Raw genomic sequence first — 27,181 nt, forward strand, 5'->3', positions numbered from 1 at the left:
CCCCGATCAGGGTGGGCTGACCAGACCCCACCAGTGCACGAATTTGGTTCACTGTGCCTCTAGTCAAAGATAAGAGCTTTCCCCATAATTGTACTATGTCAGTTAACTCTTGTTTCTATCTTGATTACAAGATCCACAACAATAGCTGTTGAAGAAAGTATTTTTGAATAAATGATATAATAATGTTTTTATCTTCCCTAATTGTTTAAAATCGACTATGAAGACATGAGGGATATTTTTATTGTTTTAAAATAGGCTTATTTCATTATTGAAGCTACATACTATCATTAGACGTTTTTTGATGTATTATAAAATGTGAAAGCTTGAGAATAGATTTTGTTTTCAAATATGAAACTTAAACTCTGTTTAGGTTTAAGGTGCTCAAAATTTTTCTCATAGTTGCAGTATGTTTTGCTGAGCTAATAGTCCCCACCTGGGGAGATGCTGAATGTTTCCCTGGGACTGTCTGACACCACACAGAAGGAACTGAAACGTCTGCCAGGTGGTCACATGGGTGCTGTTATAGGACAAGTCCTCATATTGTCATAGCAGGCAGAAATATCGCAGGCAGCAGCAGTGCGGAGCATAAGCAGCCACTTCTAGGCTGACAACTAAAAGCTAATAACTCACATGATTGAATTTCAGGGAACATTTTTCCCATAGTTGGGAGTGGGTGCCTAACTGAACCATTGATGTCAGCTATGAACAGTGAGAAAAATGCTCTTCTAAGATCAAAGACACATAACTGTATTTGGAATTTGTTCAAGAATAGTAACTTTGTGATTACAAACATACTTTTAACTGTGGTATTTTGTTATCTGTCTTCAAAGGAGAACTTCTTGTTGATAGTTAGACCGCTTCCTGCCTTTCATCTCTTTTTCTGACTGTGGACAAAGGTGAAAAGTAAGGCAGCACCATAGTAGTGATGGTCTTTTTAAAAAATTTTTTATTTTATTTTTTCCATCACCATTTATGCCCTCTATGCCCTCTATGCCCTCTTCCGCCTCCACCCACCCTCTCCGCAGTCACCACACTGTTGTCCGTGTCCATGAATTCTCTTTTGTTTTTTCATTTTTGCTCAGCCAGACCCCCCCCCCCCCGTGGACACACACACACACACACACACACACACACACACGTACACTAGATCTGTCTGCCTCCTCTCTATCTATGAGTCTGTCTCCATTTTGCTTGATAGTTCAATTTGTTCATTAAATTCCACATATGAGTGAAATCATATGGTACTTTTCTTCTCTGACTGACTTATTTCACTTAGCATAATACTCTCCAGGTACATCCATGCTGTCACAAAGGCTAAAGTTGTTTTAAAATATGGGCAAATGAATTAGGTATTTTAGAAAGTAAATTTGGCTCTCGTAGAAATGCAGTTGTAATTTTTGAATGGCTTTCAGATTATTTCCTGCCAGATCAGTAGCAGAGGCTAATGGTATAATCTGCAGAGAACCTGGAGGATGGAAAATAAGAATGTATAAGCTTTAGGAGCCAGGACCTTATTGCGACCAACAGGAGGCTGCCAGCGTGGAAAAGCAAGTTTTAAGAAATAGAAAACCCTTCTGACAGGAGACAGCATTTGACAGAGTAAAGACACTGATTTGTCAAGTTGGTAAGGTTCTTGTTCTTGGAATCAGCCTAAAGCTGCCTTGATCTGCTTAACCAGATGGTATTTAATCAGGTGCTTCCTTAAGGAATGTTGGAAGGTGGTAATTTGGGGCCATATTAGGCTAGTTGCAAAGTTATACTTGAACAACTTAAACAAGATGATATTTTCTAAGTGAAATTGAAGGAAGAAAAGGGAGCAAAACTTATCCAAGATTGAACTCATTAAAATTTGCTGAAAATTACATGTGAAGGATACACCATTGGTTTTCTTTCTCAGCCTTCATTTTTCTTCATCAGCTCTTGCCAGTGATGCATCTGTACGAGGGTAATGCAGGTTATCCTGCATGAGTAATGGACCCAGATTTCCACTTCTCTGACTCTGTGGTAAGGAATGTCTTACATGAATTCTCCCTGTGTCCTAGAGCATTTTGACTAACGCTGTGTTTGGGGCAAAAGTTCCAATTACCACAGACTCTTTCATTCCACTTTCCTGATTTTTGTCTTTATTGATTTTCATTTAAAACAATGCAGGTTTTTGCTCTCCTACATTTTGTGGCCATAAGGTTTTTTTGTTGGTATGTACATTTTTTTGAGATATTTTATTCTTTCATATAGCAAGAAACCTGGAAAATTATAAATTGCCGTAAAAATAGATAATTTGTTGCCTACTCTATCCTGCAGTGAGTTTTCTCATTAGAATAAAAGAAAATTACCATTTAAAACTTTTCCTATATTGACCTGTTCATTTCAGAACCTAAAGTGGCAAAGAAACCAAGAGTTCATTCTGTTATCTTACTGTAAATAAATCTGGAAAATTTTAATTTTAAAAATACCAGTTTACCCATTTGTCTTAATGATAATACAACTTCAAAGCAATCTCAGGTTTATAATTTAGTTAAAAAACAAACCATCTAATAACAACAAAAACAACAATAATAATTATCTCAAAAGGGACCCAAACTTTTTTTTTTTACAAACTCAGAGGAAACGATTATTTAGTTTTAAACTTAACTTCTTGTGGGCTTAGTTTTTTATATCTTTAAATTGATGGTGTTGTACTCTGATTTGTAAGGTCCCTTTCAATTCTAACATTGGAATTTTTTAGTGAACCAAAATTTGTATCTCATAGAGTCCAAAATCTAGAAATAACCACAAGAAATCGATTGTTTTCCTTTCTCCATTTTAGCAGTGGTAGAGTCCAATTTTAATATAAGAATAACTTTTCAGCCGAAACCGGTTTGGCTCGGTGGATGGAGCGTCGGCCTGCGGACTGAAGGGTCCCAGGTTCGATTCCGGTCAAGGGCATGTACTTGGGTTGCGGGCACATCCCCAGTGGGAGATGTGCAGGAGGCAGCTGATCGATGTTTCTCTCTCATCGATGTTTCTGACTCTCTGTCTCTCTCCCTTCCTCTCTGTGAAAAATCAATAAAATATATAAAAAAAGAATAACTTTTCATACTTTCCCCCCCTTTTTAATATGCTCAGAAGAATTCCATCTTTTTTTGGTGTTCGGCCAGTAATTTCTGACTGCAATGTGTTTTGGGAGCATCCTAACAAGGCCTTGGGAACAATAACTACAGAATTACAAAAGCTAGCTCTAGTGGTAGTGGCGTAGATCCTGTTATATGTATGAATGAAGTAGTTATAACTCTTGCACCTCCTCCTTCTGCCCAACACACTTGCTTTACCCTACCCAGTGTATGAGATTTGCAGTAATAAAGAAGAAATTAGGATTTATGGTTCCATATAGTTGTTTCGTAGCAGTGATACCTTTTAGATGAATCTTAGATTTTTTTTAAAAAAAATACATTTTTATTGATTTCAGAGAGGAAGGGAAAGGCGGAAAGAGAGAAAGAGAGAAACATCGATTGGTCACCTCCTGCACACCCCTACTGAGGATCGAGCCCACAACCTGGGCATGTGCCCTGACTGGGAATCAAACCATGACTGCCTGATTCATGGGCCGATGCTCACCCACTGAGCCACACTGCCTGGGTGAATCTCAGAATTTTTGAAAGTTAATATAACATAGACTCTAGGATATTTGAGGGATATTAAATAAAGCAGGTCTTACTTATGAAATCATTAATCAATCAAAGGGGGGGGATTACCCAAGAAAGTATTAATCTGGATTCTGTCTAATGTTTACTTGTTACATAGAAACCATTAAATGGCTCTACTGTTCATGTATCGGGCCGGTTTGGCTCAGTGGAGCGTCAGCCCATGGACTGAAGGACCCTGGGTTCGATTCCGGTCAAGAGCACGTACCTCGGTTGCAGACTTGATCCCCGGCCCTGGTCCAGGCATGTACGGGAGGCAACCAATTGGTGTGTGTCTCTCACATCAATGTTTCTCTCTCTGTGTCTCTCCCCCTCCCTTCCACTCTCTCTACAAATCAATGGGAAAATATCCTTGGGTGAGGGTTAACAACAACAAAAAAACCACTCTTTTAAAAAAAACCATTAAATAAACTCAAGGATGTTTAATAACATGGCCCTTATAAACTACCAGGGTAAGGAAATCATTTCATTGTACTTCAAGCTCATAATGCTAATTAAAGTGAAGTTAGACTATACGAATCACTTTAGCAGTACAGGTACATGTTACTTGAACAAGAAAATCACAGGTTAAAGCTGACAGAAGTAATCATGTATTTTAACTCTGAGACCCTTGATCATCAGCAGACTTAATGGGACGCTTTTCAGTTTAATCCAATTTTTTTAAGTGTTGCAATTGCAGAATTTACTGTTTCCTCAAATGCTTCTAATCACCTGCACGTGGTCAAAGAGGTATTGAACAGCAGTGGAGCATGGCAACTGGACCACTTGAGTCCAGATCCTGGTGTCCAATGGGCTAGTGTCCTAGCTGTGTTACCCTGGGCAGGTTCCTCTCTGTTCCTCTCTGTGCCTCAGTTTCCTTTTCTGTAAAAGGTGGGTGATTATAATTCCTTCTTCACAGAGTGGTTTTAAGGATTAAGTGAATTGATGATGATAGTTATAATAGTGCCCTTGGAGAATGATTAAGTCCAGAAGGAAAAAGATAAAAATCATACTATTCTATTTTCACTATTCTCTGTGCTTTGTTATCCATGAAAATTCTATTTTTGGTTTTCAGTTTAAAACTACAAACCTTCCCTTATTTACAATAAAATGTAGCTTCCTAAGTGGAAAGTAAGTATTTGAAAAGAAAGTGTTTATTATTGTTTTCATTACATAGCATCCTTTTTTACTTTATAAATCCTCAATATTAGGTATAACATACTCAAATGGATATGTTATGACTGGAATTCTAATACATTAAAAAAGTTTTTAAACTGTCTGGGAGATAGGTGTTGAAAGAGTAGTGACAGCAATTGCCTGGACTGACAGCAATTGCCTGGACTTGACACAATTAATAATTTAGCATGTTTCAGTTGTCAAGGACAGACCCCTTTTTCTACTTTTCATGTATCCGGGTACTAGGAATTTCCCATTAATTTTTCATTATGAAGCTCTTCCCCTGTTCCAGCTGGTTCCCCTCTTGGCACATGAATGGTTTGAATTGATGTGAAGGGCCCCAGGATTTAAAGGCCCAGATTTTGCCACCTTTATTACTTGTCGGAGCTACAAATTTCCCAGTGTCATAGGCAGTTTTGCTCCAGATGTAACTCATATGATTTTTAATGTAAAAGTACGGCTAAGGTGGTTCAGTCCTAACCAACCTGTTAGTGACCTGAATCTCCTAGTCTCTGAAAATTTAACGTCTCCATAATAAATCACACATTGAATTATTTATAAAGTAAAAAATTACTAGGAGCCTCCATGGCCTTGATTTGAAGCTATTAGGAATTGACTTTTATTTTTTAAGGAAAAAAAATGTTTTCCCATATACTCCCTGTAAAGACGTTGGGAAGTCTTATTTAAATATTGGAAAAGTTATGTAATCTTACTATTGAATTCCAAGAAACTACATGGAACATGTTTAAAATGTTAGTAATTAAAAAACAACTTAATGAAGTTATACAAAATTCAAAATGTACCCAATTTTAGAATCCAGTGTTAGTTAATAGTAGAAGAGGGTTTGCATAAACTCTGAGAAAAACAGTGTGGGAAAAACAAAATAAAACAGCTGTTAGAATTTTTTAAAGACCCACCCATATAGGTAAGAAATTATAGTTAGTGTAAAGGTTGTATGAGGGGCTGTGAAAGCTGACTTTTATCTTTATCTTCCTTGTAAGAAGTGAGAGAGGGGAATGGAGGCCGACATACAGGAGAGGGGGTACTCTACAGCACAGCCTGGTCCCAGCTGGAGATACTGAAATAAAATCAAAGTGGAGAATGGTAATAATGGGCCTTCAAGGTCATCTGAACCAACCTTCTGATACTTGAAGACCTTCCACAGTTTTCCTGCTTCATAAATTGCTAATTTTGTCCTTGAACAGGCCTGGTTTTGAATTTTTCTCTTTTGCTGAGATGAAAATCAGGATTAGGTGCTGGGCATCCTTACTCTCAATCTGGCACTGGTATTGGTTCCATAGTTCCCTGCTTCTCTCCATGCAAAAACTCTACAAGCAGGAGGAAAACAAGTGTGAGAAGCATAAAAATGTTACTAGACTTTATACCTGTCTCAGATCATCTTTGACCAGTTTCTTGATGAATGCCAACAAAATTCCAATTCTCCTTAAGGGTTACTGTCCCATAAAGTCCCAGCCAATTCTTCTTAAGTCAAGCCTGAGATTTCAGGACAGGCCAGCCACCTAACTTTTTTCCAGCTACCTCATCCTGTGGAGAGTTGCAGACCCTACCCCAGTCTTAAGTCACAACATAGCAAAGATCTGGGTACTTCTTTTCAAAAATTTATTTTTGCTGATGCCAGAATAAGAGAAGCCAGGTCACAGTTGGCAAAGTTTGTAGTTATGGCAAAGTTGGCAGTGACAGGAAATTCCTGGAACCTGGAGTTCATTCCTGGCTGTGTCCTCAGCGATATGTTTAGGTTTAGCCATTAGTTAAAGGGTTGATGGGACAAATTGGGGCCATTAAAGTGAATAAAGAGAATTATCTGAATTTTCCAGTGGCTTTTGTAATTGCCAAGTATCCTGGTGCCAAGAATGTCGTCTTATTATATACTGTCTACTCCCTAATGGTTTGGAGCACAGTTGCTGCACTCTATTACATGCTGTCAAGTTCCCAAATTGTTTTACTATTATATAGATCTTATTTCAGCAACAGGTCCTTTATTGGTACATCTCATCTTTTATATGTGTCATCTGTCTTCATGCTAGTCCATTAATCAGTCTTCAAAAGGTAGATTTGGGATCAGGAGGCCTTTGTAGAGGAGCTATATAAGAGCTGTAGGAGGAATTTGCCCACCTCTCAATTACAGATTTGGTAGTTATCAAAGCCAGACAGCTGAGAGAGCTCAGCAAGACTCAATGAGCCTTACCTTCCAGTCTGAGAAATGCCATAATGAGATATAAATAATGTGTCTGACATTTGTTATTAAAATTGTGACTTGTTTCTCTAAAATCAGGCTGATCAAGCATACTTTATTCACACCAGTTGGTTCTTTTCAAATTCTCACCCAAACTTACTTTTATTCTGTGTGTTATTACATATTTTTAAATCCATTAAATACTTATGCATATAGAAGGACCTCTTTTTGTCTAAAATATGTTCGGAGTATTGCTTAAACTAAAAAAAAAATATTTGCAATAAACACAGGAAAGAAATTGTGTGTTACTCTGGGGTTATATGACAGATTTGTCAGTGCACTTCCCTTACATGTTGTGTTGCATATGGAAGTGACAAGCTTTCGTGATATCCGTTAAATTGTAACCTGCCTATTGTGTTCAATGCAGAGTGCTGAGTTTAGTAGAGAAATCATGCTTGTCCTACCCTGCCTCTCAGAATAATTAGATGGAGATGCTTGTGCTTTCCTTAAATAAAGCATGTTTGTTTTGAAAGACGCAGCACTCGTGGGCTGTCATTCACAAGAGCTTCTGAGAGCACTTCAGGAGCTGTGATGGCAACATTTACAGGGTGCAAAGGGAAGAAAAGTACACCGAGTCACAGATACATATGCTTGCTTGTTCCATGACTACCTCCCTCTCCCAATGTATTTACTATGGCTAAAACCATAGGAAGGGCTGTTTTGAAATATAAATGGAAATTTGGAATCCTCTGGCTAAGTAAATGCTGAGAGACTAATTAAATGAAGAAAGGCTTGGAGACTAATTAAATGCTAAAAAGGATTGTAAAATGGAATTACTTTCCCTTCCAAAATAAATATATTGATTATAAACTAAAGTCAGTGATAGTTAGATGGAAGAAAGTTTTTTGAGATTAATGTCCAAAGCCTTTAGTCTGTGTCCCTGGTTTGCCTCTTAATGGCTTTGGAAAGATTAAGTCAATGTCTCTGAGACTTCCCTCCTTCAGCTGTAAAATGGACATTCTTATATCCACTTCAAGGGTTGTGCAATATTAAGTAAATCAATGTCTGCAATAAAGGCTTTATAAGTTATAAAATGGTACATAATTGGGAAGTTGCAATTAAGGAACTCCAGGGACTTTTAATAGCACTACTGATTTTTTCTTATTAGAAAATATGTTTAGAACTTACTAACGAAGTGTATATTATAAAGTGCCTTATTATAAAAAGTAAAACAATTTCTTAGATATGTCATCAAAATAACTTCCATTGTGAAAAAGAACGCCAAAGAATAAATACATAGTGTGGGCATATAGATGGCACTGTAGCTCCTGATAGTGATTATGTATTTTGCCCACTAACCCTTGTGGCTGTGACAAATCACTGTGTGTGTGAGAGTACTCCTTTATGAAATGCCACGGTGTAGGTATGGAATGACTGGCTATAGATGCTCATTGCAAAATACTGTGGAGATTCCAGGTAGAAAGGAACTGAGTTAATGAGAAATGGCCATAGTAGAGTTAAGAATCTTACTCAGGGGGAACCAGGAGGTCACTGGTTTGATTCCTACTCATAGCACATGGCTAGGTTGCAGGCTGGATCAGCAGTTGAGGGTGTGCAGGAGACAGCTGATCAATGTTTCTCTCTCATTGATGTTTCTCTCTGTCTTTTCTTTACTCTCTCTGAAATCAATAAACACTTAAAACTAAAAAAGAATCTTTCTTAGGGGAAAAATAATACCAAATTTGAAAATTCCTGGATTGAACTCAGTACACTGCACTTGGATGATCTTTCTCCCTAAAATCAGTGAACACCGTGCTTTTATGATACGGAAGAGCTTCTTAAGTGATTTTCCAGGCGAGGTTTATATGGTTTATAATTCTTTATAGAGGGGCTTTTGTTTTCTTTATATTATACAGCATTACCTTAACCTTTTTATTTAAATAGGATGCTAGAAGATAGAGGGAGCAGATTTATGTAAATCAGGCTGTAAAAAAATACTCCCAGATTCCTCAGTAAACATGTATCTAGTGGGTAATGTCTATTTTCATACTGTGCATGGAGAAGGAGGATTGAATTAGGGTCATACTAAAGCATTTAACTACTTATGTTCTCTCTTTGGTAGTTTTTTAAAAAGGAAAAAGGGCAAGCAAATACATAAATAGGAACTTTTTTTGTTTTGTTAATTCAATGACATGAGGAACTTTTTAAAACAAATGCCATAAATTTAATACATTTAGTAAATAAAACAAGCTGTCAGTGCTTGGCACTGTGGCTACAGCACGTTCAGCCCAAATACCTAAAAGAAAACACAAGGAAGGGTTAAGGATCTGAACAGGGCGCTGTTCTGACTCTGGATCTGCAAATAACCACTTTGGTACCATGTGTGTTAAATCAGAAAATGGGACTATATTTAAGAAAAAATGTCACCGGGTATGAAGCAAGTATGAAACAAATGACGTTTTGCTTAACTCTAGTTAGAAAATATAAATGTATCATAGCTTGCTAGGCATTCTAATTAATTTCCTTGGCAAAGGTGCAGTTTGATATATAAAATCATTAATTTCATGTATTTTCAAGTACTATTTATTAAAATACATAGTATATTCAAGGCAGCATTCTAAGCATTTGGGACTATAAAGATAACATCCTACCTTCATATACTATGTAATCTAGAAATTATGAGTTAACTCATTTCAAGTGTACCACATTGTAAAACGTTAGGCATTAAAGAAGCTAGGATACGTTACTTCAATAAATACTATAACTACTAAAATGAGAAATATTGATTCTTTGGGAAAAAATAAAGATTTTTGTTTTTCAACCAATAAGACTTAGAGATTTTGCTTTAAGTGAACTAAATTTAACTGTAACTTAAATTATTTCCTTTTTTTAAATTAAAGAATAGTAGCGTAGGAAAAAAGAGATTCCAAAAGGAGATATAGATTGATGGTTCTTAAATAACATCATATAAGCCTAAATCATATAAATGAAAATATGATTCTTTTAAACTTGGTCTATTTTAGATGAAGCTTAGTAGATTTACTTTTAAAAAAAATGTGTGTGGCCCTAGCCAGTTTGGCTCAGTGGCTAGAGCATCAGCCTGTGGATTGAAGGGTCCTGGGTTCAATTCCAGTCAAGGGCATATGCCTGTGTTGCAGGCTCAATCCCTGGTGGGGGGCATGCAGGAGGCAGCTGATCAATGATTCTCTCTCATCATTGATGTTTCTATCTCCCTCTCCCTTTCCTCTCTGAAATCAATAAAAATATATTAAAAAATGTGTGTGATCTCCCCTAAAATTTAAAGGGCTTTGTGTAAACTGGTATACAGAAAATGAAATAGTCAGTGTTCAGTGACGGGTGCAGGAGAAAAGGGGATGGATAATTATTTCTCTTTTGAAGTCAAAATTATTTGTTAGGAGTCATTTTAACATCTGCTGCATAGAAACTATTTCTAAGAAGTAAAAGTGCCAGATGTTTGGTTTGATAGTTTGAGTTAGCTATTTAGTAGGTGCTAGGAATTTCTGAGATGGAGGGTCATAGGAGCAGGAGAGAACTGAAGAGCAGGGCACAGGTGGGGTGGAATAGAAAAGAAGCAGTGGTAAATGAGGAGAAGGAATAAAGGTAATAGGAATAAACATCAGGGAAGACATGGAGCTCATCTATTGAGCAAGTGTTTGCCCACAACATGCCTGGCTCTATGTCTGGCCCAGGAGATACCATGGTGAAATTCCACAGCCCTTGTTCTCTGTCACAGTCAAGTGGGATAGAAAGAAGGAAATGGGATGTTTCATTGTAGGCTATTGAATATAGGGTGCCATGGGGACACAGGAAGCACCTTTCTCAGACTAGAAAGGACCAACAGACGCTTGAGCCTGAGATGAGTTTTAACCTAAGCCCTGAAACAGGGGTGAGAGTTCACTGTGAGGAGCCAGTAGTGCAGATGCTATGAGGCAAGTTCCAGGGGATGGTATGTGGCTCAGTGTGGGTAGAGCTTCAAGAGTGAGAACAGAGCATAGAAACTGGAGCTGTAAAAATAAACAGGAACCAGCCCTAGCTAGTTTGGCTCAGTGGATAATGTCAGCCTGCGGACCAAAGGGTCCCAGGTTTGATTCTGGTCAAGGGCACGTACCTTGGTTGCAGCTCCTCCATGACCTGGGCCCTGGTTAGGGATCATGCAGGAGACTACCAATCAATGTGTTTCTCTCTCATTGACGTTCCTCTCTGTCTTTCCCTCTCTCTTCCACTCTTCCTAAAAATCAATGGGAAAAATATCCTTGGGTGAGGATTAACAAAAAAATAAACAAGGACCAAGTCAGGAAGAGTCTTGTGTGTTACATGAAGGAAGAACTTTGGATTTTTTTCCTGAGCCCATTGTAGGACTATTAAGGAAGTCATGCAGAACAAGGTCATGAACAGATATTGTAGTGTGGAGAATTGAAGTCAACACAGCTGTAGGGAAGATGATCAGACAGCTGCGCCATGTGAAGAGGAGTGGACCATATGTAAGAGGTAGAAGGGACAGAACTTGGTGACAGGGTAGATATCAGGGCAAGAAGCTAGTTGCAATGATTTGAATTTACAGTGAGAAAATAGAAGAGATATATGTATGCTTTCCAGATGTTTATGTGAAGGCAATGCCCAACGCTTTGAAATGTCAGAGTTTGGAGTAAAGAAAGGTTTATTGATAGAGAAGTTGCCAACTGAGAAGATGAGGGACCTAATCTTCAGATTCATCTTAAGAAAGTACAGAGTTGGGACTCTTTTATGTCAAGGGAAGGAAAATGGAAGGGTCAGTTGACAACCACAGACATCTGGGTGCCAAGGAAGATAATGCTAGTTGATGTCAGTCCTGTCACAGATTCCTGCAAACCTTTGATAAACAGTACATACTTCCCTTATCTCCTCAAGGGAGGCACTTTCTTGTAAGGGATTGTTTTTGTAAAAACTCTAGAGGCAAACAGAATTCCTCTAATGATTGGCATGTCTATATGCAAGACTAGGCAGAGCTATTAGCCTGAAGGCCATGGGAACAAAGCAGGCTTGAACAAGAGTCTGAGGGGCCCAGCATTTCTCTCTGTTCCAGGAAGGAATATCCATTTTCTGACATTCTCCCCAGGAATATGGTGGAGGCAGAGGCCAGATCCAGACAAGGTATTTTCCCTGAGAGGCTAGAAGTCAAAGATGTAAGCATGACTCATAGTGAGGTAAGAAGCCAGAGCCTGTGTCGTTGTTGGGATAAATTGTGAGTGCTTTCTAGAAAATTAATCTTGAGGTTTGGAACCAAGAAGTTTAGGAACCAAGTGAGTAGACAAGGTACAAGGGGGAGCCTATGAACCATGAACCAGGTTAGTACCGGGCAGGCCAGCCTTTGGCTGTTAGCTGTGTGGTTTGAAGTTAGGCAGTCTCCTGGCTTGAAGGGTGGGGCCAGTTTATACAAAACAAAACAAAAAGAGGATCACCTAAAGGAGGAGGAGAATTCAGAGAAGGCTTTAGATTTGAGCTCCTGTGTAGACCGCAGGAGAAGGTATTAACTAGAAGGAACTGTTGACAGTTTAGCAATAGTCTATCAAAGAAAGCAACGGAAGGACTAAGCCCAGAGGAGCAAGAAATGAGATAGAAAGCACGGATTGGGAGTGAAAGGACTTGACTTTGAATCTTTGCTTCTGAGAGAAGATGGAAGAAGAAACAAGTTTTGAAATTGGTAGGCAAGATGGGGCTTTGGGAATGTCCCCTAATAGGGGTTTTTTGAAGACTCCTATTAATCAGGAGACAGAGGCATTTGCCAAAGTAACTGGGATTGTGGTGGGAAGGACAGTGTGGAGAAGTCATTGGAAGCTTGAGCTCTAGAACAGAAGACCTAGGTTTGAACCCTGGCTCCTCCACATGTTGGCAGAGTGGCCTTGGGCATGTTGCTAAAGCTTTGTCATTCTCAGTTGCTTCATTTTAAAATGTGACATGGTAGTGCTTTTCTCTAAGAGTTGCATAAAGGATTAAATAAATTAAATCATGTAAAGTATTTAGCATGTAGCAGACTTTCTTTAAGAAAAAGAAATCTTTATTGTTGAAAGTATTATAGATGTCTGCCCCCTTCCCCCATCCCCTCCACCCTACTCTCGCCCCCTCCCCAGGCCTTCACTGCACTATTGTCTGTGTCCATGGATTATGCATATATGCATATAAATAATTTGATTAATCTCTTCCTCTTACCTCCCCCTTCCCTCCCAGCTTCCCTCTGAGATCTGTCAGTCTGTTGCTTGTTTCCATGTCTCTGGACCTATTTTGTCCATCAGTTTATTTTGTAAATTAGATTCCACATATGACTGAGATCATGTGATACTTATCTTTCTCTGACTGGATTATTTCACTTGGCATAATACTCTCCAGGTCCTCCCATACTGTCTCAAAGGGTAAGAGACCAATACAATTTATTATTAGCAGGCAACATTTTATAATGGTCCAGAACCATACTCTGAAGTCAGACCTCTTGAATTCGAATACTGGCTCCACCAATTCTGTGCTAGCAGTGTGACCTTGGACATTATATAATTTACAAACATAATGCATAGTCATCAGGTGATCAGTGAATACATTTTCAACTGCAATGACTTTAACTGAGGAGACTCCATGAGCTTGTCTTCCTTTTTATGCTTTGATTTTTTTCCAATGTGATAATTATGTCAAACTACCTTTGCAACAAATGCATATAATAAAAACTTGGTTAATTTATAAAATAAAAGAGGCAAAGTATATGTTATCTGTGCCTCAGTGTTCTCATCTGTAAAAAGGAGATAACAATAGTATCTTACATCTTAGTCTTGTGAATTGAGAGAATTAAGGAATATAAAGCTCTTAGCTTCTGGCACATAGGAAACAATATATATTATATATTATATATGTTTTTTTAAAAATATATTTTATTGATTTTTTATAGAGAGGAAGGTAGAGGTATAGTTAGAAACATCGATGAGAGAGAAACATTGATCAGCTGCCTCCTGCACACCCCCTCCTGGGGATGTGCCTGTAACCAAGGTACATGCCCTTGACCGGAATTAAACCTGGGACCCTTCAGTCCGCAGGCTGACGCTCTATCCACTGAGCCAAACTGGTAGGCAGGCAATATGTTATATATGTTTATCTACATTATACATAGAGGCATTTTATATGTATCTGAAATTTACATAAAATTATTTATTATACTAGAGGCTTGGTGCATGGCTTCGTGTACTGATGGGGTCCCTTGGCATGGCCTGCGGGGATCAGGCCGAAACCAGCAGTCCAACATCCCCCAAGGGATGTAGTAGTGCACAAAGCAGCAGGTGGCTGGGGAGGAGCCTGAGCCCGGGCTGGGCGCCGTGCCACTCCTGCTCATCTCGCCCCGCTGCGCCTGCTATCACTGCCGCTCGGTAGGCTCACTGCCGCTCTGCTGCGGTCTCTGTGCACCCGTCCTAGGGCGATACTGGCATGCCCATGACTGAGAAGCAGCCACAGGCTCATGCCTAGTCAGTCCTGATGCCGGTCCTGATCCTGGTCCTGGTCTGGATGGAGGAGGGGCGTGCAGGGGGAGTGTCCACAGGGAGGCTCGAGCCCCACAACTGCGCTCACCAGCCATGAGCCTGGTGTCTGGTACCCCTCTCAGCTGAGCATCGCTCCCGCTGTGGGAGTGCACTGACCACCAGGGGGCAGCTCCTGCGTTAAGCATCTGCCCCCCCGTGGTCAGTGTGCGTCATAGCAACCAGTCGAAAGGTTGAATGGTCACCTAGGCTTTTATATATATAAATAGATAATTATTTGTTTTAATAAAAATTACTATTATCCTCACTCATCATCATCAGTAGGTGTTGAGAAGAAATTGAGAATTTATCATAGGCACTGTGGGACTGCGTGTCTCTGGACCTATTTTGTTCATCAGTTTATTTCCAACTAGCACTGAAGCCAACCTGAGACTGGAAACTTTGTAGTGCTGGAGATAGACCTAGAGAAGAGAAATGATTGGTTGAGTTCAGAGTTGGGGTTTGTTAGCAGACCAATTATGAAAGGAAAAGAGAGCTAGGGAGCTGAAGGTGGTACGGTGATATCCTATTTGGAGAGAATAATGAGATTTATTGACAAATAACCAGAAAAAGGAATAAAGCTACTGGAACATCTTTTTAGACTAGTACTGACAGCTGTTGTGTGGAGGTGACTTAGATTTCATTATATTTATTCCATCGCCTTGTCATTTTGCCTGTTTCTGTTCTCTCTCCCCTCCCCTTCTGAACAGTCCTTCCTAGGTTCTTACTTTTCCTTCTCTGCATGTTTTCTTTTCAAGCATTATATTTGGTCTGCCTTCTAGCAAACAACATAAAAATATATAATAAGAAATCAAACTATTGTTCCTATATTCACTTCCTCACATATGTGAGCAGCACCTAGCACAGTGATGTGCTCTGCCATATCCAGAAAAAAGCACCTGGCACATTCATTACCCTCAAGAGTCTCTGCAGGAGGAATTCACATGAAATTATTATGCATATATTGTACATAAAAATGATAATTGTCATACAATCCAATAATCAGAAACTATGGCACAGCTATTAAATGTGGGTGGTCAGAAAAGGTGCCCAGGAGGGAAAGACACAGAGCTGGGGAAAATACAGACAGATTTTTAGAAATGGGAGTTCAGAGAGGCTTTCCTAGAAAATGAGACCCACAGTGTGCAGGTCTGAGAGAGCAGAGGAAAGATAGTGAGGCAGCACAGAGCAGGTGTGGCTAACGGCAGAAAACAGCCTGACAGGAGAGCAGCGGCAGGAGGTGAGTTGAATGGGAGGTAGGCTGGACATTTAACACCCACAGTGCATCGCTTACCAGGTCACCAGTAAGTATAGGTTCTACTGCGGTGAGAGAAAGTGAGAAAGAGACTCCCATGGCCTTGTATCCTTGTGCTTCAGATTCTTGTCATTGTGATCATTATATCCTCACCATGTAGTAAGTGGATCAAAACCCTTCTTAATTTAGAAACTAAAAGAGGGGGAAACGTGTAACGCTAGGCCTGTTGAAAAATAGGAATGCGGTGGCTTTCTGATTAAGAATGTAAAGATCACCATAAAATTACAGGAAAACAGAAACTTGGCCTTTTGCAGGGTGGAGTGGGGAGTTGTGATCTGGTCTGGTGGGAAACATGTCCAGCCTGTTACTGAATTCTCTTTGTAAATAGCTTTTTCCTTCCTAAGCCACCTCTTTTGGTGCCATATCTCTTTCAAAGTGGCTGTTGTCTCTATCTGTCTAAGACAGCAGGCATTTTTTGAGAACCAAGTTAAGCTCCCCCAAGACTAAATATCAGGGAGTGTAAGTATTGGAGATCATAAAATATATGTTCCTTCATGAGGTAAGGGCACAGGGACTGGAACTGCCAGCACAGCTAAGCCCTTCTTTTAATAGCGGGTGCCTTATTAGTATTCATGAAGAGCATATAGATAACATCTTGACAGAGTTAAAGTTGCAACTTGAAGAGCCACTGCTTTTCAATAAAGAGCCCATTTAAAGACACTGGGTGCATGAATAGAGTGGCTGAATTGCTTCTAAAACGAGAGTATTACTTTATTGAATTAGGTATTTTTCATTTAATCTTTCTACAATTTAGAATTTTCATTAGAATTACAATAAATAATGATTAGCACTTGTAGGGCTTTTACCTTCAAAGAGTTTAGAGTTAATCTAGTTTGTCACTTGAAGTCATCAGAGATGTGCACCAGCTTTTCTCCTGTGCCCTGAAAGTGTTCACTTTCCAGCTCTCTGGAGGTATTTCCATGGCCCATGAGCTCTGGTCCATGGGAGATGCCTGGAGAGTCAACAGATGGGAGGCTTTCCATTAGAGCTCCTTGTCCTTGGCAAGCATTTGGCCTCGAGTTAGGCTCCCGGGTTCTGGCTTCTACTCTGCTGTTGTGTGACTACAGGCAAGGTATCCTCAGCTTCTTCATCTGGGACTCATAGTAGTACCTGCCTCAGAGTGCTCTTGTGAGAATAAATGAGATAATGAATATTAAATATGTAGCTGCTAGTTTTTGATAAATATTAACTATTTATTAGTAGTGTTTTTAAATTATTATTAGAAACACGTCACTCTGGGACGTTGTTAAGTGTAGTAAAGTGTTAGGTGAGGAAATTAAAAGCCAATAAGTTCCTTTTTCAGGGACTGCTATGTACCTGAGTCAGTGCTAACTAAGCACTGGGACAGAAAGGGAAGAAACCATGGTACCTCCCCTCTAGAAGTTTCAGTCTGTTGGGGGACAGAGGGATACATAAAACTAAAACACTATGGTGAGTGCTAACCACGTCAAGTACAATCAAAGTTCAAGAAATTTTTACTTAAGATTTTCACAGAAAGCTTTAGAGAGGAAGAGATATGGGATCCGAGCCTTGGAGGGTGAGAAGAACTTGGACAGAGAACGGGAGAATTTTAGGGTGAGCAAGACTTCAGAGTTGGGGTATTTGCCAGCCTCTGTGTCAGCAGGACACCCTGAAAGATTGAAAGCAAGGAGTGTCTTGAAAGCAGCAGGACTCTTGGAAGATTTTAAGTAGGTCGGTCTAATTTACATGGAAGTTCTAGAGCTACCACTTTGTCACTGTTTCTTTGTACTGTTTTTTTGTTTTGTTTTGTTTTGTTTTTCCTCTTTGTAGACCTAAGAAAGCTGTGAAGCTTTGTAGTCTTAGTTGGACCCAGAAGAGGCCCTACTTGTGGTTAGAATGTGTGATTCTACCTTAACCTGTCTCATTGCATCTGAATTTTCATTCATATGATTTGAATGGAATTTTATTGGCCATTTAGGAAACAGTTTAAACTCTAAAGTACTCCGGTGACAGTTAAATTCACACAATGTTTTAGAGACTGAGTGTACTGATTGCCTAAGTTGTAAGACAAGATGATAGAAAGACTAAGAGGATCTAATTCACAAAATATATGACTGTGCCAAAGCACTGTTTCTGACTAAAATCACTTAGAGAGAAGGAAACTTTCCATCTTTCTTTTTCAGTTTTTGAGACTAGAGGCCACTGTTACGTGGGAGACATCTATGATCTCCTGAACAGCATTTTGGGCTGAGCTCAGGGATCAGATGCTGCCAGTTAAACCCATATTCCCTCTACAAAGTTGTGGGTAAAGGGAGGATTTACTAACCTTGAGTGTCTGTACTTGGTGTTATATAAAAAGTGTTCTCACAGGAGAGTGGCTATTCAGTTTTAATATATGAGGAAGGATCAGCAAGATTAATAACTCTACAACAAGCAGTTAATGGCAGAAGCAGAATTCTAAATGAGGCCTGCCAGACTCCAGTGTCCATTTTTTTCTTTTGTTAAATGAGGTGCTTGCTTTGTATTGTTTCTTCTCTGATATTTCTTCTTGAAATTTCTCATGAAGATTGAGTCAGTAGAGGTCTTCATGAATGTGCTTGCTGTATTTTTTCTAATTTATCACTAAGTTGACTTAAATTTAATTCAGTACAGTGAGTATCTAATTGCTCATCCTGGCACAGAGAGGGAGCACACATGGGTTGGTTTGTTTTTATAAGATAAATGAATATTCAATATTTTGGATAGGGGCCTTCAACCTCCATCATTGGACAGTTTTAGCAACATAATTTGATATGGAGTTTTTCAAGTAGAGTCCACTGATAGTTAAATAACCTGACTTTAGTTATTCTAGAATTGTAGCACAGAATGGACCAATGACCCCTTTTGAATAAAATCTGTCAATTGCTTCATTTATTGTATATATATTGTTTGCTTAATATGCTCTTGTTCAAGAATAAGAAGCCAAACTTTACAAGCTGTGGGGGTTTTAATGTCAAATAATTCCAGGGTAGTTCTCTGTTACTATCAAAAATTAACAATTTTCCTCTTCCTCATTTTTGAAAGAAGATGAGTGATAAGGTTAAGTCTCAATATTCTGCCTTCTTTGCCCTTGTCTTTCCCACCTTTTCTTAGTCTTTTCATGCATTCTTCTCTCATTACATTTGAATGATAATCAGAAACATCGTTTTCCCCACTCTTTTGCTTTCTTTTAACACTTTGAAGATAGATCCATAGGGAATTAAAATGTAATTAGATAACTAAATTATTAAAGTTTACTGTTAGTAGTTTGAAATATTTCATTGTCATTAGATCAGTTATACTTTCCTTGACTATTTTGTCTGAGGTATACTCTCTCCAAATAACTTATTTATTCATCTTCCATTCAGGCTAGAAATACTTATTCCATGCTTATTGTGTTCTAGGCACTGGGCTAGGTTTATCAACCTTATTTCTTCCAAAGTCCATGTGGTTCTCACACACCACGTGCCACCTTGGCCTGCATATTAGTGATATGCAATTTTCAGCCTCTTCCAACCCTCTTTTCCCCATCCATGGAATAATATCTGAATTCAGGAGAATGTGAGAGATGGGGATTAATTTTGAAACCATTCTAGTGTATAAGAATAGCGAATTATTGTGAACATTCAACATGGAAGTTCATATAGTTGCTTAGGACAACCCTTATGACTAACTGATCTTGATGTTCTGGTGAGCCAGGATGCTTCTGAACTCATGAAGATAAATAAAGTCTTGGATCATCAAGAAAAAGGCCTTGTGCTGGAAGTAGGGAATATCCAAATAATTTTGTTATTTAAGGTAAAATGTGGTGTCATTAGCAATACAAAATCTTTCTAACGTATTTCTGGGAAAGGACAGTTTAATTTGAGGAGTATTAAAAGAGATATATAGTATCTATAGTGGCCTGTCAGCTGCATGCTAAGAAGTAGAACAGTAGGGGTAAGGGTGGGAGTGGTTAATGTAATTATTTTAAACCCAAAAACCACATCCACTATCCATTAATTTGATTCTTGATATCTATTTTCTGTTTGAATATTGAAATTATTCATACAGACACAAAGACACATATACTTAAACACATTCACACATAAATGAAATAGCATAATCAAAATCCTTAAGACTAAGTGATATATTTTTCTCTAGGCATTATCAATCACTTTGACCTAGCTAGTTGGTAACAACTTATGGATTCCCATTGATATAAAATGTGTGATGTGGCCCTGACTGGGTAGCTCAGTTGGCTTGAATGTCCTCCCAATACACCAAGATTGCGGGTTCAGTCCTCGGTTAGGGCTTATACAGGAACCAACCAGTAAATGCATAAATAAGTAGAGCAACAAATTGATGTTTCTCTCTCTCCCTTTCGCTCTCTCTAAAACCAACAAGTTTTTAAAAAGTACATTTTACTTAAAAAAAAGTTTTCTCTCATAAAATATTGGGCCTTCAAGTGTGGGTTTAATTATCACTCAAGCAGTTCATTCTAAAGTGATTAATACGCCACAAAAATAACCATTTCCTTTTCTTTATATATAACATTGGTATTTTTGGAAATTGGGTTGCCTGTGCCAAGTTTTATTTGTAGATAAAATGGGAATTGTTAAATGGTCTATCATCAGTTCACAAGAAATCTTTGTTCCTTTATTAAGGAGCAAACTAGATAAGTATTTCCATTTAGAGTTTTCAGTAACTTCTTGTACTCTTGAGGCAGCCACACAAATCTTGTAATTGCTGCAGATATTCAACAGAAATTTCTTGCTTAAAAAACCACAGGAACATAGTTTTCTCTCCCCCCTTTTCTTGACTAGACATGGCTTTTAATAAATCAATGAGGATTATTATCAAAATGAATATTTAAAAATATTTTAATAAATGATTTTTTTATTGTAACACAAGAAATAATTTGAATGTTCACCAATAATGGAATATTTGGATAAATTGTGATACATTCTTATTTTGGAATATTTCATAGTTATTCCCAAATGAGAATGATCAAGATATACTGACTTAGAGAAAAGAGTATGATATAGGAAATTTAAAAATATTAATAGCTATGTTTATTTGTTATATTTGTATATTAAAAAGGGACAGAATGATGTAGTCCTTAAGGATATTAAAATTGGATAGGATAGGCAAGACAGGTAAGAGGGGGTGGTGGTGTTGATAATACAGAAGAGAATTCAGAAGTGGACTCATACACCTCTGGCAATTTAGGATAGGATAAAAGTGGCATTTCACAGGAATGGGAGAAACCTGAATTATTTAATAAATGGTGTTGGAACAGTTATTATTTAGAAAAAAAAAGAAGCTATTTCTCTTCCTCACTCCTTTTGTCAGAATGAATTCCAGGTCAAATATTTACATTTTTTAAATGATGAAATCATACAAGTTCTAGAATGAACATTATTATTATTATTATTTTTAATTTGAAGACCTAAGCATGACCCCAAATACAGAAATAATTAAGGAAGGATAAATTTGCCTATGCCATATTGTTTTGAAGGATAAATTTGCCTATGCCATATTGTTTTGAAGGCACGAGAACTAGATTAATCTTGAAACTATATGTGGACCCCATTTTTAGCAACATGGCCTTAAAAGTTTATTGATATTACTTTTCAAGCATTTGGACCAAGACAAACTTACACTGACCAAAAAAGGTCACTATCCTGTGTTTTCAGCAACTGCATTTGTGTTTGTGATTGTCAACATGAACCATTTAAATTGATGGAATTTAACTTTATATTTGAATGTTTTCATGAGTATGTTTAAAACATAATTTGTATATTGTTACTTCAAATGAATGAATGAAAAATGAAACATCAAACATTGTGATAAAGTATGTAAGAAATTCAACATGTATAGCTTACCTCTGTCTGGACTTGGGGCTGGACATGATGATCTAGGTAAACCTCATTTTATACTATTTTCACCTTTAAAATATAGGTGTTGTTTTTATTGGGTTAATAAAAAAAAAGTTTTTATTAAACTTTTTTTAGTCATTGAAAAGTAATGTAGAATTTTGGGCTCCTAAAAGATTTGTCACATCCATGGCCTGACGGTTGCCTAGCTGTTTCAGCGAATCACCCATTAAGGAGGAAAAAAACGAGTGAAACTTTGTCACTGATTGCAGCATGTATGTAATGCAGAGACACAAAGGGATTTGCAATGTGTGTGTCGCAGTGGGTACTGAGGCTACTCACCCCACTGACTGAACTACAGTATTTCTGCACTGTGTCCTTAGAGGCTGCACATAACTAGCTTTTGACAAATGTGTGTCAGTCCTGGCTGGTGTGCTCAGTGGTTGGAGCGCTGGCCTGCACACCAAAAAGTTGCTGGTCCCATTCTCCGTCAAGGGCATGTACCTGGTTGCAAGTTCAACCTTCAGCCCAGATCATGGCACGTGTGAGAGGCAATCAATGTCTCTCTCTCACATCAGTGCTTCTCTCTCTCTCTCTCTTTCTCCTCCCTCTCTTTGAAAATCAATAGAAAAAAATATCCTCGGGTGAGGATTAACAACAACAACAAAAGGTGTCATTTATGAAAGTTTTATTTTAAATCCAAAACATTTTATTCTTACAAAATATTCATCTTATTTAATAATAATTTCAATCTCTGATTTATCATAGTGTAAAATACAAAATTTATGTAAATTATTATAATAGGAGCCATAGAGAAGGTATAGAGGACCTTTTGTGAGCACCTTTGCTCCCCTGGGAGCATTTTTCACATTTCTCTGATGGGAAACTTTGAGAAACACTGCCCTGAATAAATATGAATGGGTGACAGCAATTTGTAATCATCCTAACACTTTATTTGGGTTTTGAGTTCTGAAGGTACAGAGTACAAGAAAGTAGATTTCATAAAAGGCAAATTTTATTAGCTCAGTTTGGCACAATAAAATGAATGTTTGATTTATGTACTTAGAATTCTTACTGAATTCAGTAAATGCCTAAGCTGGTGGGCACTTTAGTCATTAAAACTATAATCCAACACAGAACACAATAAATAAACAAACAAACAAACAAACAAACAAATAAATAAATAAATAAATAGAACTACAATCCAATTAAAGCTAAGGAAGCTAAATAAACTAATTGTAATCAAATTTACTTTGACTTCTGTTTCTCTCCCTTCTTCCCTTTCCACAGGTCACAGTAATGAAAGGCACTAATAGAAATAAAGATCATTCAGCAGAAGGAGAAGGGGCTGGAAAACGACCAAAGCGGAAGTGTCTTCAGTGGCATCCACTGCTGGCCAAGAAACTTCTTGACTTTTCAGAAGAGGAGGAGGAGGAAGACGAAGAGGAGGATATTGATAAGGTAATTCCTCTATTTACTATAGAAGTTTTAAGTTTATTTAAGCATTTACCCTAGAAACTTCAGTGAATGCCTATGGTGTGAAAGATGCATTTCTAAAAGTCTGTGTAACGTGAATCCTATTTAATTACTTGATCTACATTTTTATTGATGATTCTCAGAGTGTCTGTACTTCCTAATATTGTAGACTAAACAGATCCTTCTTCAATAGTATTTCCATCAATTAACTAATGATTTGAAAGTAATATGAAGATGCAGTAAAAATGGGGATAATTCAGAAAATTTGGTGTGCTCACCTGACACCCACCTGTTGCCCCTCTGGCCTCTTTCTTTGCTTCTAGCCTGGCCCTGCCACCATCTCAGTCTCAGAGCTGTTCAGGTCCTCATCTCTGTGGCATCTGGCTGCTCTTACCCCACCAAGCCTCGGTGGCAGTCAGTCCTTCCAGTCCCCTTCTCTGGACTCACACTTGAGCTTCCCACTCTTGTTTAGAAAGACACATAGCCATGCAGGTGGCCTTAGAAAGGCACATATTCTTCCAGAACTTGGCCTAACTCCTCATTAAGGACTATATCCCCAACAGTTGGGATCTCATCATTTCATTCCTTCCCACCCATCTCATTCCAGATCTAAGGATTTCCTGCATAGCACTTCTGACTATTGGCTTTGTGTTTAATTGTCCTTGTTCACACCTGTTTTGCTAAACTGGACTATAAGCTCAATAAGACCTTGCCCCTCTTGTGTTCCTCTCCTTCCTTAGAACTTAGAATGGTGCCTGGCACATAGTAGGTATTGAATAGATATATGCTCAGTGGAAGAATAAATGAGTACAGATTTTGTGTCACTATAAATTTTATAAACACATTTTTTTTAAATTTTTGTTTTATTGCTTAAAATATTACAAAGTGTAGTCCATATGTCTCTCCCCCCCCCTCCCCCCTTCCTTGATCTTCAGGCCTTTGACATCCATTCATCCTTTTGCTCTTGGTTTGTGTCAGCTCCCTCTTCTACCATCTCAGCTGGGATTGTAAACATTATTCTGTTTCTCAGACATATTTTCTGGATACCCTTTATGGTTTTTCTCCCGACCTTTTTCTCTCTTTCATAGAGAGAATAGAGGCCACCACAAATGACTTCTTCAGTTTCCTCTCTACTCACCTGTGCATATTTCTCACTCCTTACCCATCTTTTCCTCCTCCTTTCCTTGTTCAGAGAAATAGGTTTTACTCCTTATTTTTGAGGAAATTGCCAATTTATACCTAATTTGATCTTTCTGCCACATTTGCACCTGTTGATCACTTGGTCCTTGAAGCTGTCTATTTCCCTGAGATCACTCACTCCTATTTCTATTCCCACTTTCCCAAATGTATTTTCCTAGTTTCTTTCAGTTCATGCCCCTTCAGTATTCTACTCTCAGATGTTGATTTCTTCTGGGCCTCTTATTTTAATATCTGTCTTTATCCCGGAGCTTTCTTCTAAATTCTGGACTTGAATTTATATGTGATCAGAATCTCAGTTTCAATGTGTTCAAAATGAAGCCATGATCTTTCTCTCTTTCAAACCCCATTCTCCTGCATCTTCTCTTTCCCAGTAAGTGGCAACTCCAATGTTCAAGTCAGTGCAACCTGAAACCTTATCTATTTTCTTTTGTACAATTTTCACATTTGTACACCCATCAGCAAATTATCAGCTATACCTTCAAAATATGTTTTCATTTTGACCCCTTCCTGGCAACTTCACTATTACCAACTTGATCCAAGCCACCACCATTTCTAGGGCAGATTGTTCTCTCTCTCTCTCTCTCTCTCTCTCTCTCTCTCTCTCTCTCTCTCTCTCTCCCTCTCTCCCTCTCCCCCTGTGCTCTTGCCCTTCTACAGTCTGTTTTCAACAAAGCAGCCAGAGGGATCCTTTCTAAGTGGAAGGCTGGTCTTGCTGCCCTTCTGCATCATGAGGGCAGGGAAATTGTATGCTGACTGCTCTGTGTGCATCACCTGCAATAGTGCCTACTAGCCCGTATTAGATGCCTAGTTAACAGTTACTGAGGGAAAGAAGGAAGTCATTGAATCCTCTTCTCTTCGGTCCACATCCGGTGATCTCATCCACACTCTTAGTCGTAGTACCTTGATAATTGATACCTCAGTTCATTATCCCAGCTGGAACTTTGCTGAGAGCCACTTCAAATTCTGCCTGCTCATTACTCATCTTTCTGCTCCCACTAGATCTGATTTCTTTGAGAAAGCGTGTTCTTTTTGTGTATGAAGGAGTCTTGCCACTGAAGCTATAAACACTCTTCCTTTTGCAACCTTTAAATCCAATTATATACCACTCTTGGCTCTACCTCATAAATTAATATTGTCTCTGTTCACACTTACCCATTCTCATGGTTACTGCCCTGACTCAGCCCTGTTCCCTTTCTCTCCTGGACAGCTGGAATAAACTTTTATCTGTTCTCTTAGTTTTGTTTCTCAGACATCTTTTCTGAAAAACCTTTATGGTTTTTCTCCTGACCTTTTTCTCTCTTTCATAGAGAGAATAGAGGCCACCACAAATGACTTCTTCAGTTTCCTCTCTACTCACCTGTGCATATTTCTCACTCCTTACTCATATTTTCCTCTTCCTTTCCTTGTTCAGAGAAATAGGTTTTACTCCTGACAAGATTCATCTTAAAATAGAAGGTCTGTGGTCTTAAGCAGGGTTTTCATATCCTGGTCTAGTACTAGTATTGATTTGTTGCAAAGTATTACAATACTCAGCTTTGGTTGAAAGAAAAATAGATTCAGGTAGTTTTTCATTTTAATTTAATGTATTTATTCAGAATTTTACCTGTTGATTCATTTTTTGGTTAGTTACCATTATTATTTAGTAGTTAAAAACATATTTTTTATGTCCATACTTGGCAAAATAAGAAGTTGGCTATCTGTGTTGGTCCCTCCCAAGGTTTTTTATTGGCCCATACATTCTGAAACCACTTGTTTACATGAGTAAATGCATGTGTTTTTAGGTGACAGAACACACACTTCATGAACTTGATCCTACCTTCTATAATCTCATGTCCCAGATCCCTGTTCTAATCTGCTATTGAACTGCATATCCATGTTTTAATAAACCACTGAGCCTTAATCCCTGTTAGTTCCCCCATTGACCACCTGACAGATTCTAATTCACCTTTCAGAATTTAGCCCAGACAACACCTTTCCTAGGGAGACTTTGTGTACTTCTACCCATCTACTGGTGCTTTCATTATTGCACTGGCTCCTTATTGTAGTCAGCATACTGCTTTTAATTTATTCACATATGTCTATTTTCCCCTCCTCAACCAGTAAGCTCCTTGAGCCAGGGTCTTGTTGTTCATCTCTTTTTCATAAAACTCTTAGCCTGAGTTTTATGATTTAGTAACTGTATCAAAAGTTATTCTTTTCTGAAGGGAAATGTAATTACTTCCTCAACCTATATAATACATTTAAAAAATATGTTTTATTTATCTTAGAGAGGTATAGAGAGAATCATCATTGAGAGAGAAACATCGATCAGCTACCTCCTGAACTGGGGATTGAGCCTGCAACCTGAGTATGTGCTTTGACTGGAAATCGAACCCATGACCTCTTGGTTCATGGGTCAGTTGATGCTCAACCACTGAGCAACACGGGCCAGGCCATAGTACATTAAAAAATTTATTGTTGAAAGTATTACATTTATTTCCCTTTTCCCCCATTGACCTCTTCTAACCTTCTTCCCATGCCAGGCCTTCACCACACTACTGTCTGTGTCCATGGGTTATGCATTTATGCATACAAGTTCTTAGTTTGATCTTTACCCAACCACCTCTGCATTCCTTCAGAGATTCAGTAGTCTACTCCATGCTTCTATGAATATGGATCTATTTTATTCATCAGTTTATTTTGTTCCTTGGATCCTTCCTTTTTACTGATGCATAGTATTCCATGGTGTAATTGTACCACAGCTTTTTTATCCACTCATCTTCTGATGGACACTT

The 27,181-nt window shown here is 38.3% G+C and overlaps 1 protein-coding gene across 7 annotated transcripts in view; it reads left to right on the forward strand.

The window, feature by feature from the left end:
• BBX (BBX, HMG-box containing) overlaps positions 1–27,181 on the forward strand; it is a 290,219-nt gene that overhangs the window by 158,987 nt on the left and 104,051 nt on the right. For 4 of the 7 annotated variants that reach the window (XM_006090071.3, XM_014456988.2, XM_023754950.1 and 1 more), the window contains one exon: positions 23,022–23,192. In XM_006090071.3, the coding sequence (XP_006090133.1) occupies positions 23,031–23,192 (162 nt within the window). In that variant the 5' untranslated portion in view covers positions 23,022–23,030. Of the gene's footprint in view, positions 1–1,917; positions 2,005–23,021; positions 23,193–27,181 lie in introns of those variants that run through there. The other 3 variants (XM_023754948.1, XM_023754949.1, XM_023754952.1) reach the window with 1 other exon arrangement.

The sequence above is a fragment of the Myotis lucifugus genome, unplaced genomic scaffold (assembly GCF_000147115.1).
Source record: "Myotis lucifugus unplaced genomic scaffold, Myoluc2.0 scaffold_67, whole genome shotgun sequence".
NCBI classification, from domain to species: domain Eukaryota; kingdom Metazoa; phylum Chordata; class Mammalia; order Chiroptera; family Vespertilionidae; genus Myotis; species Myotis lucifugus.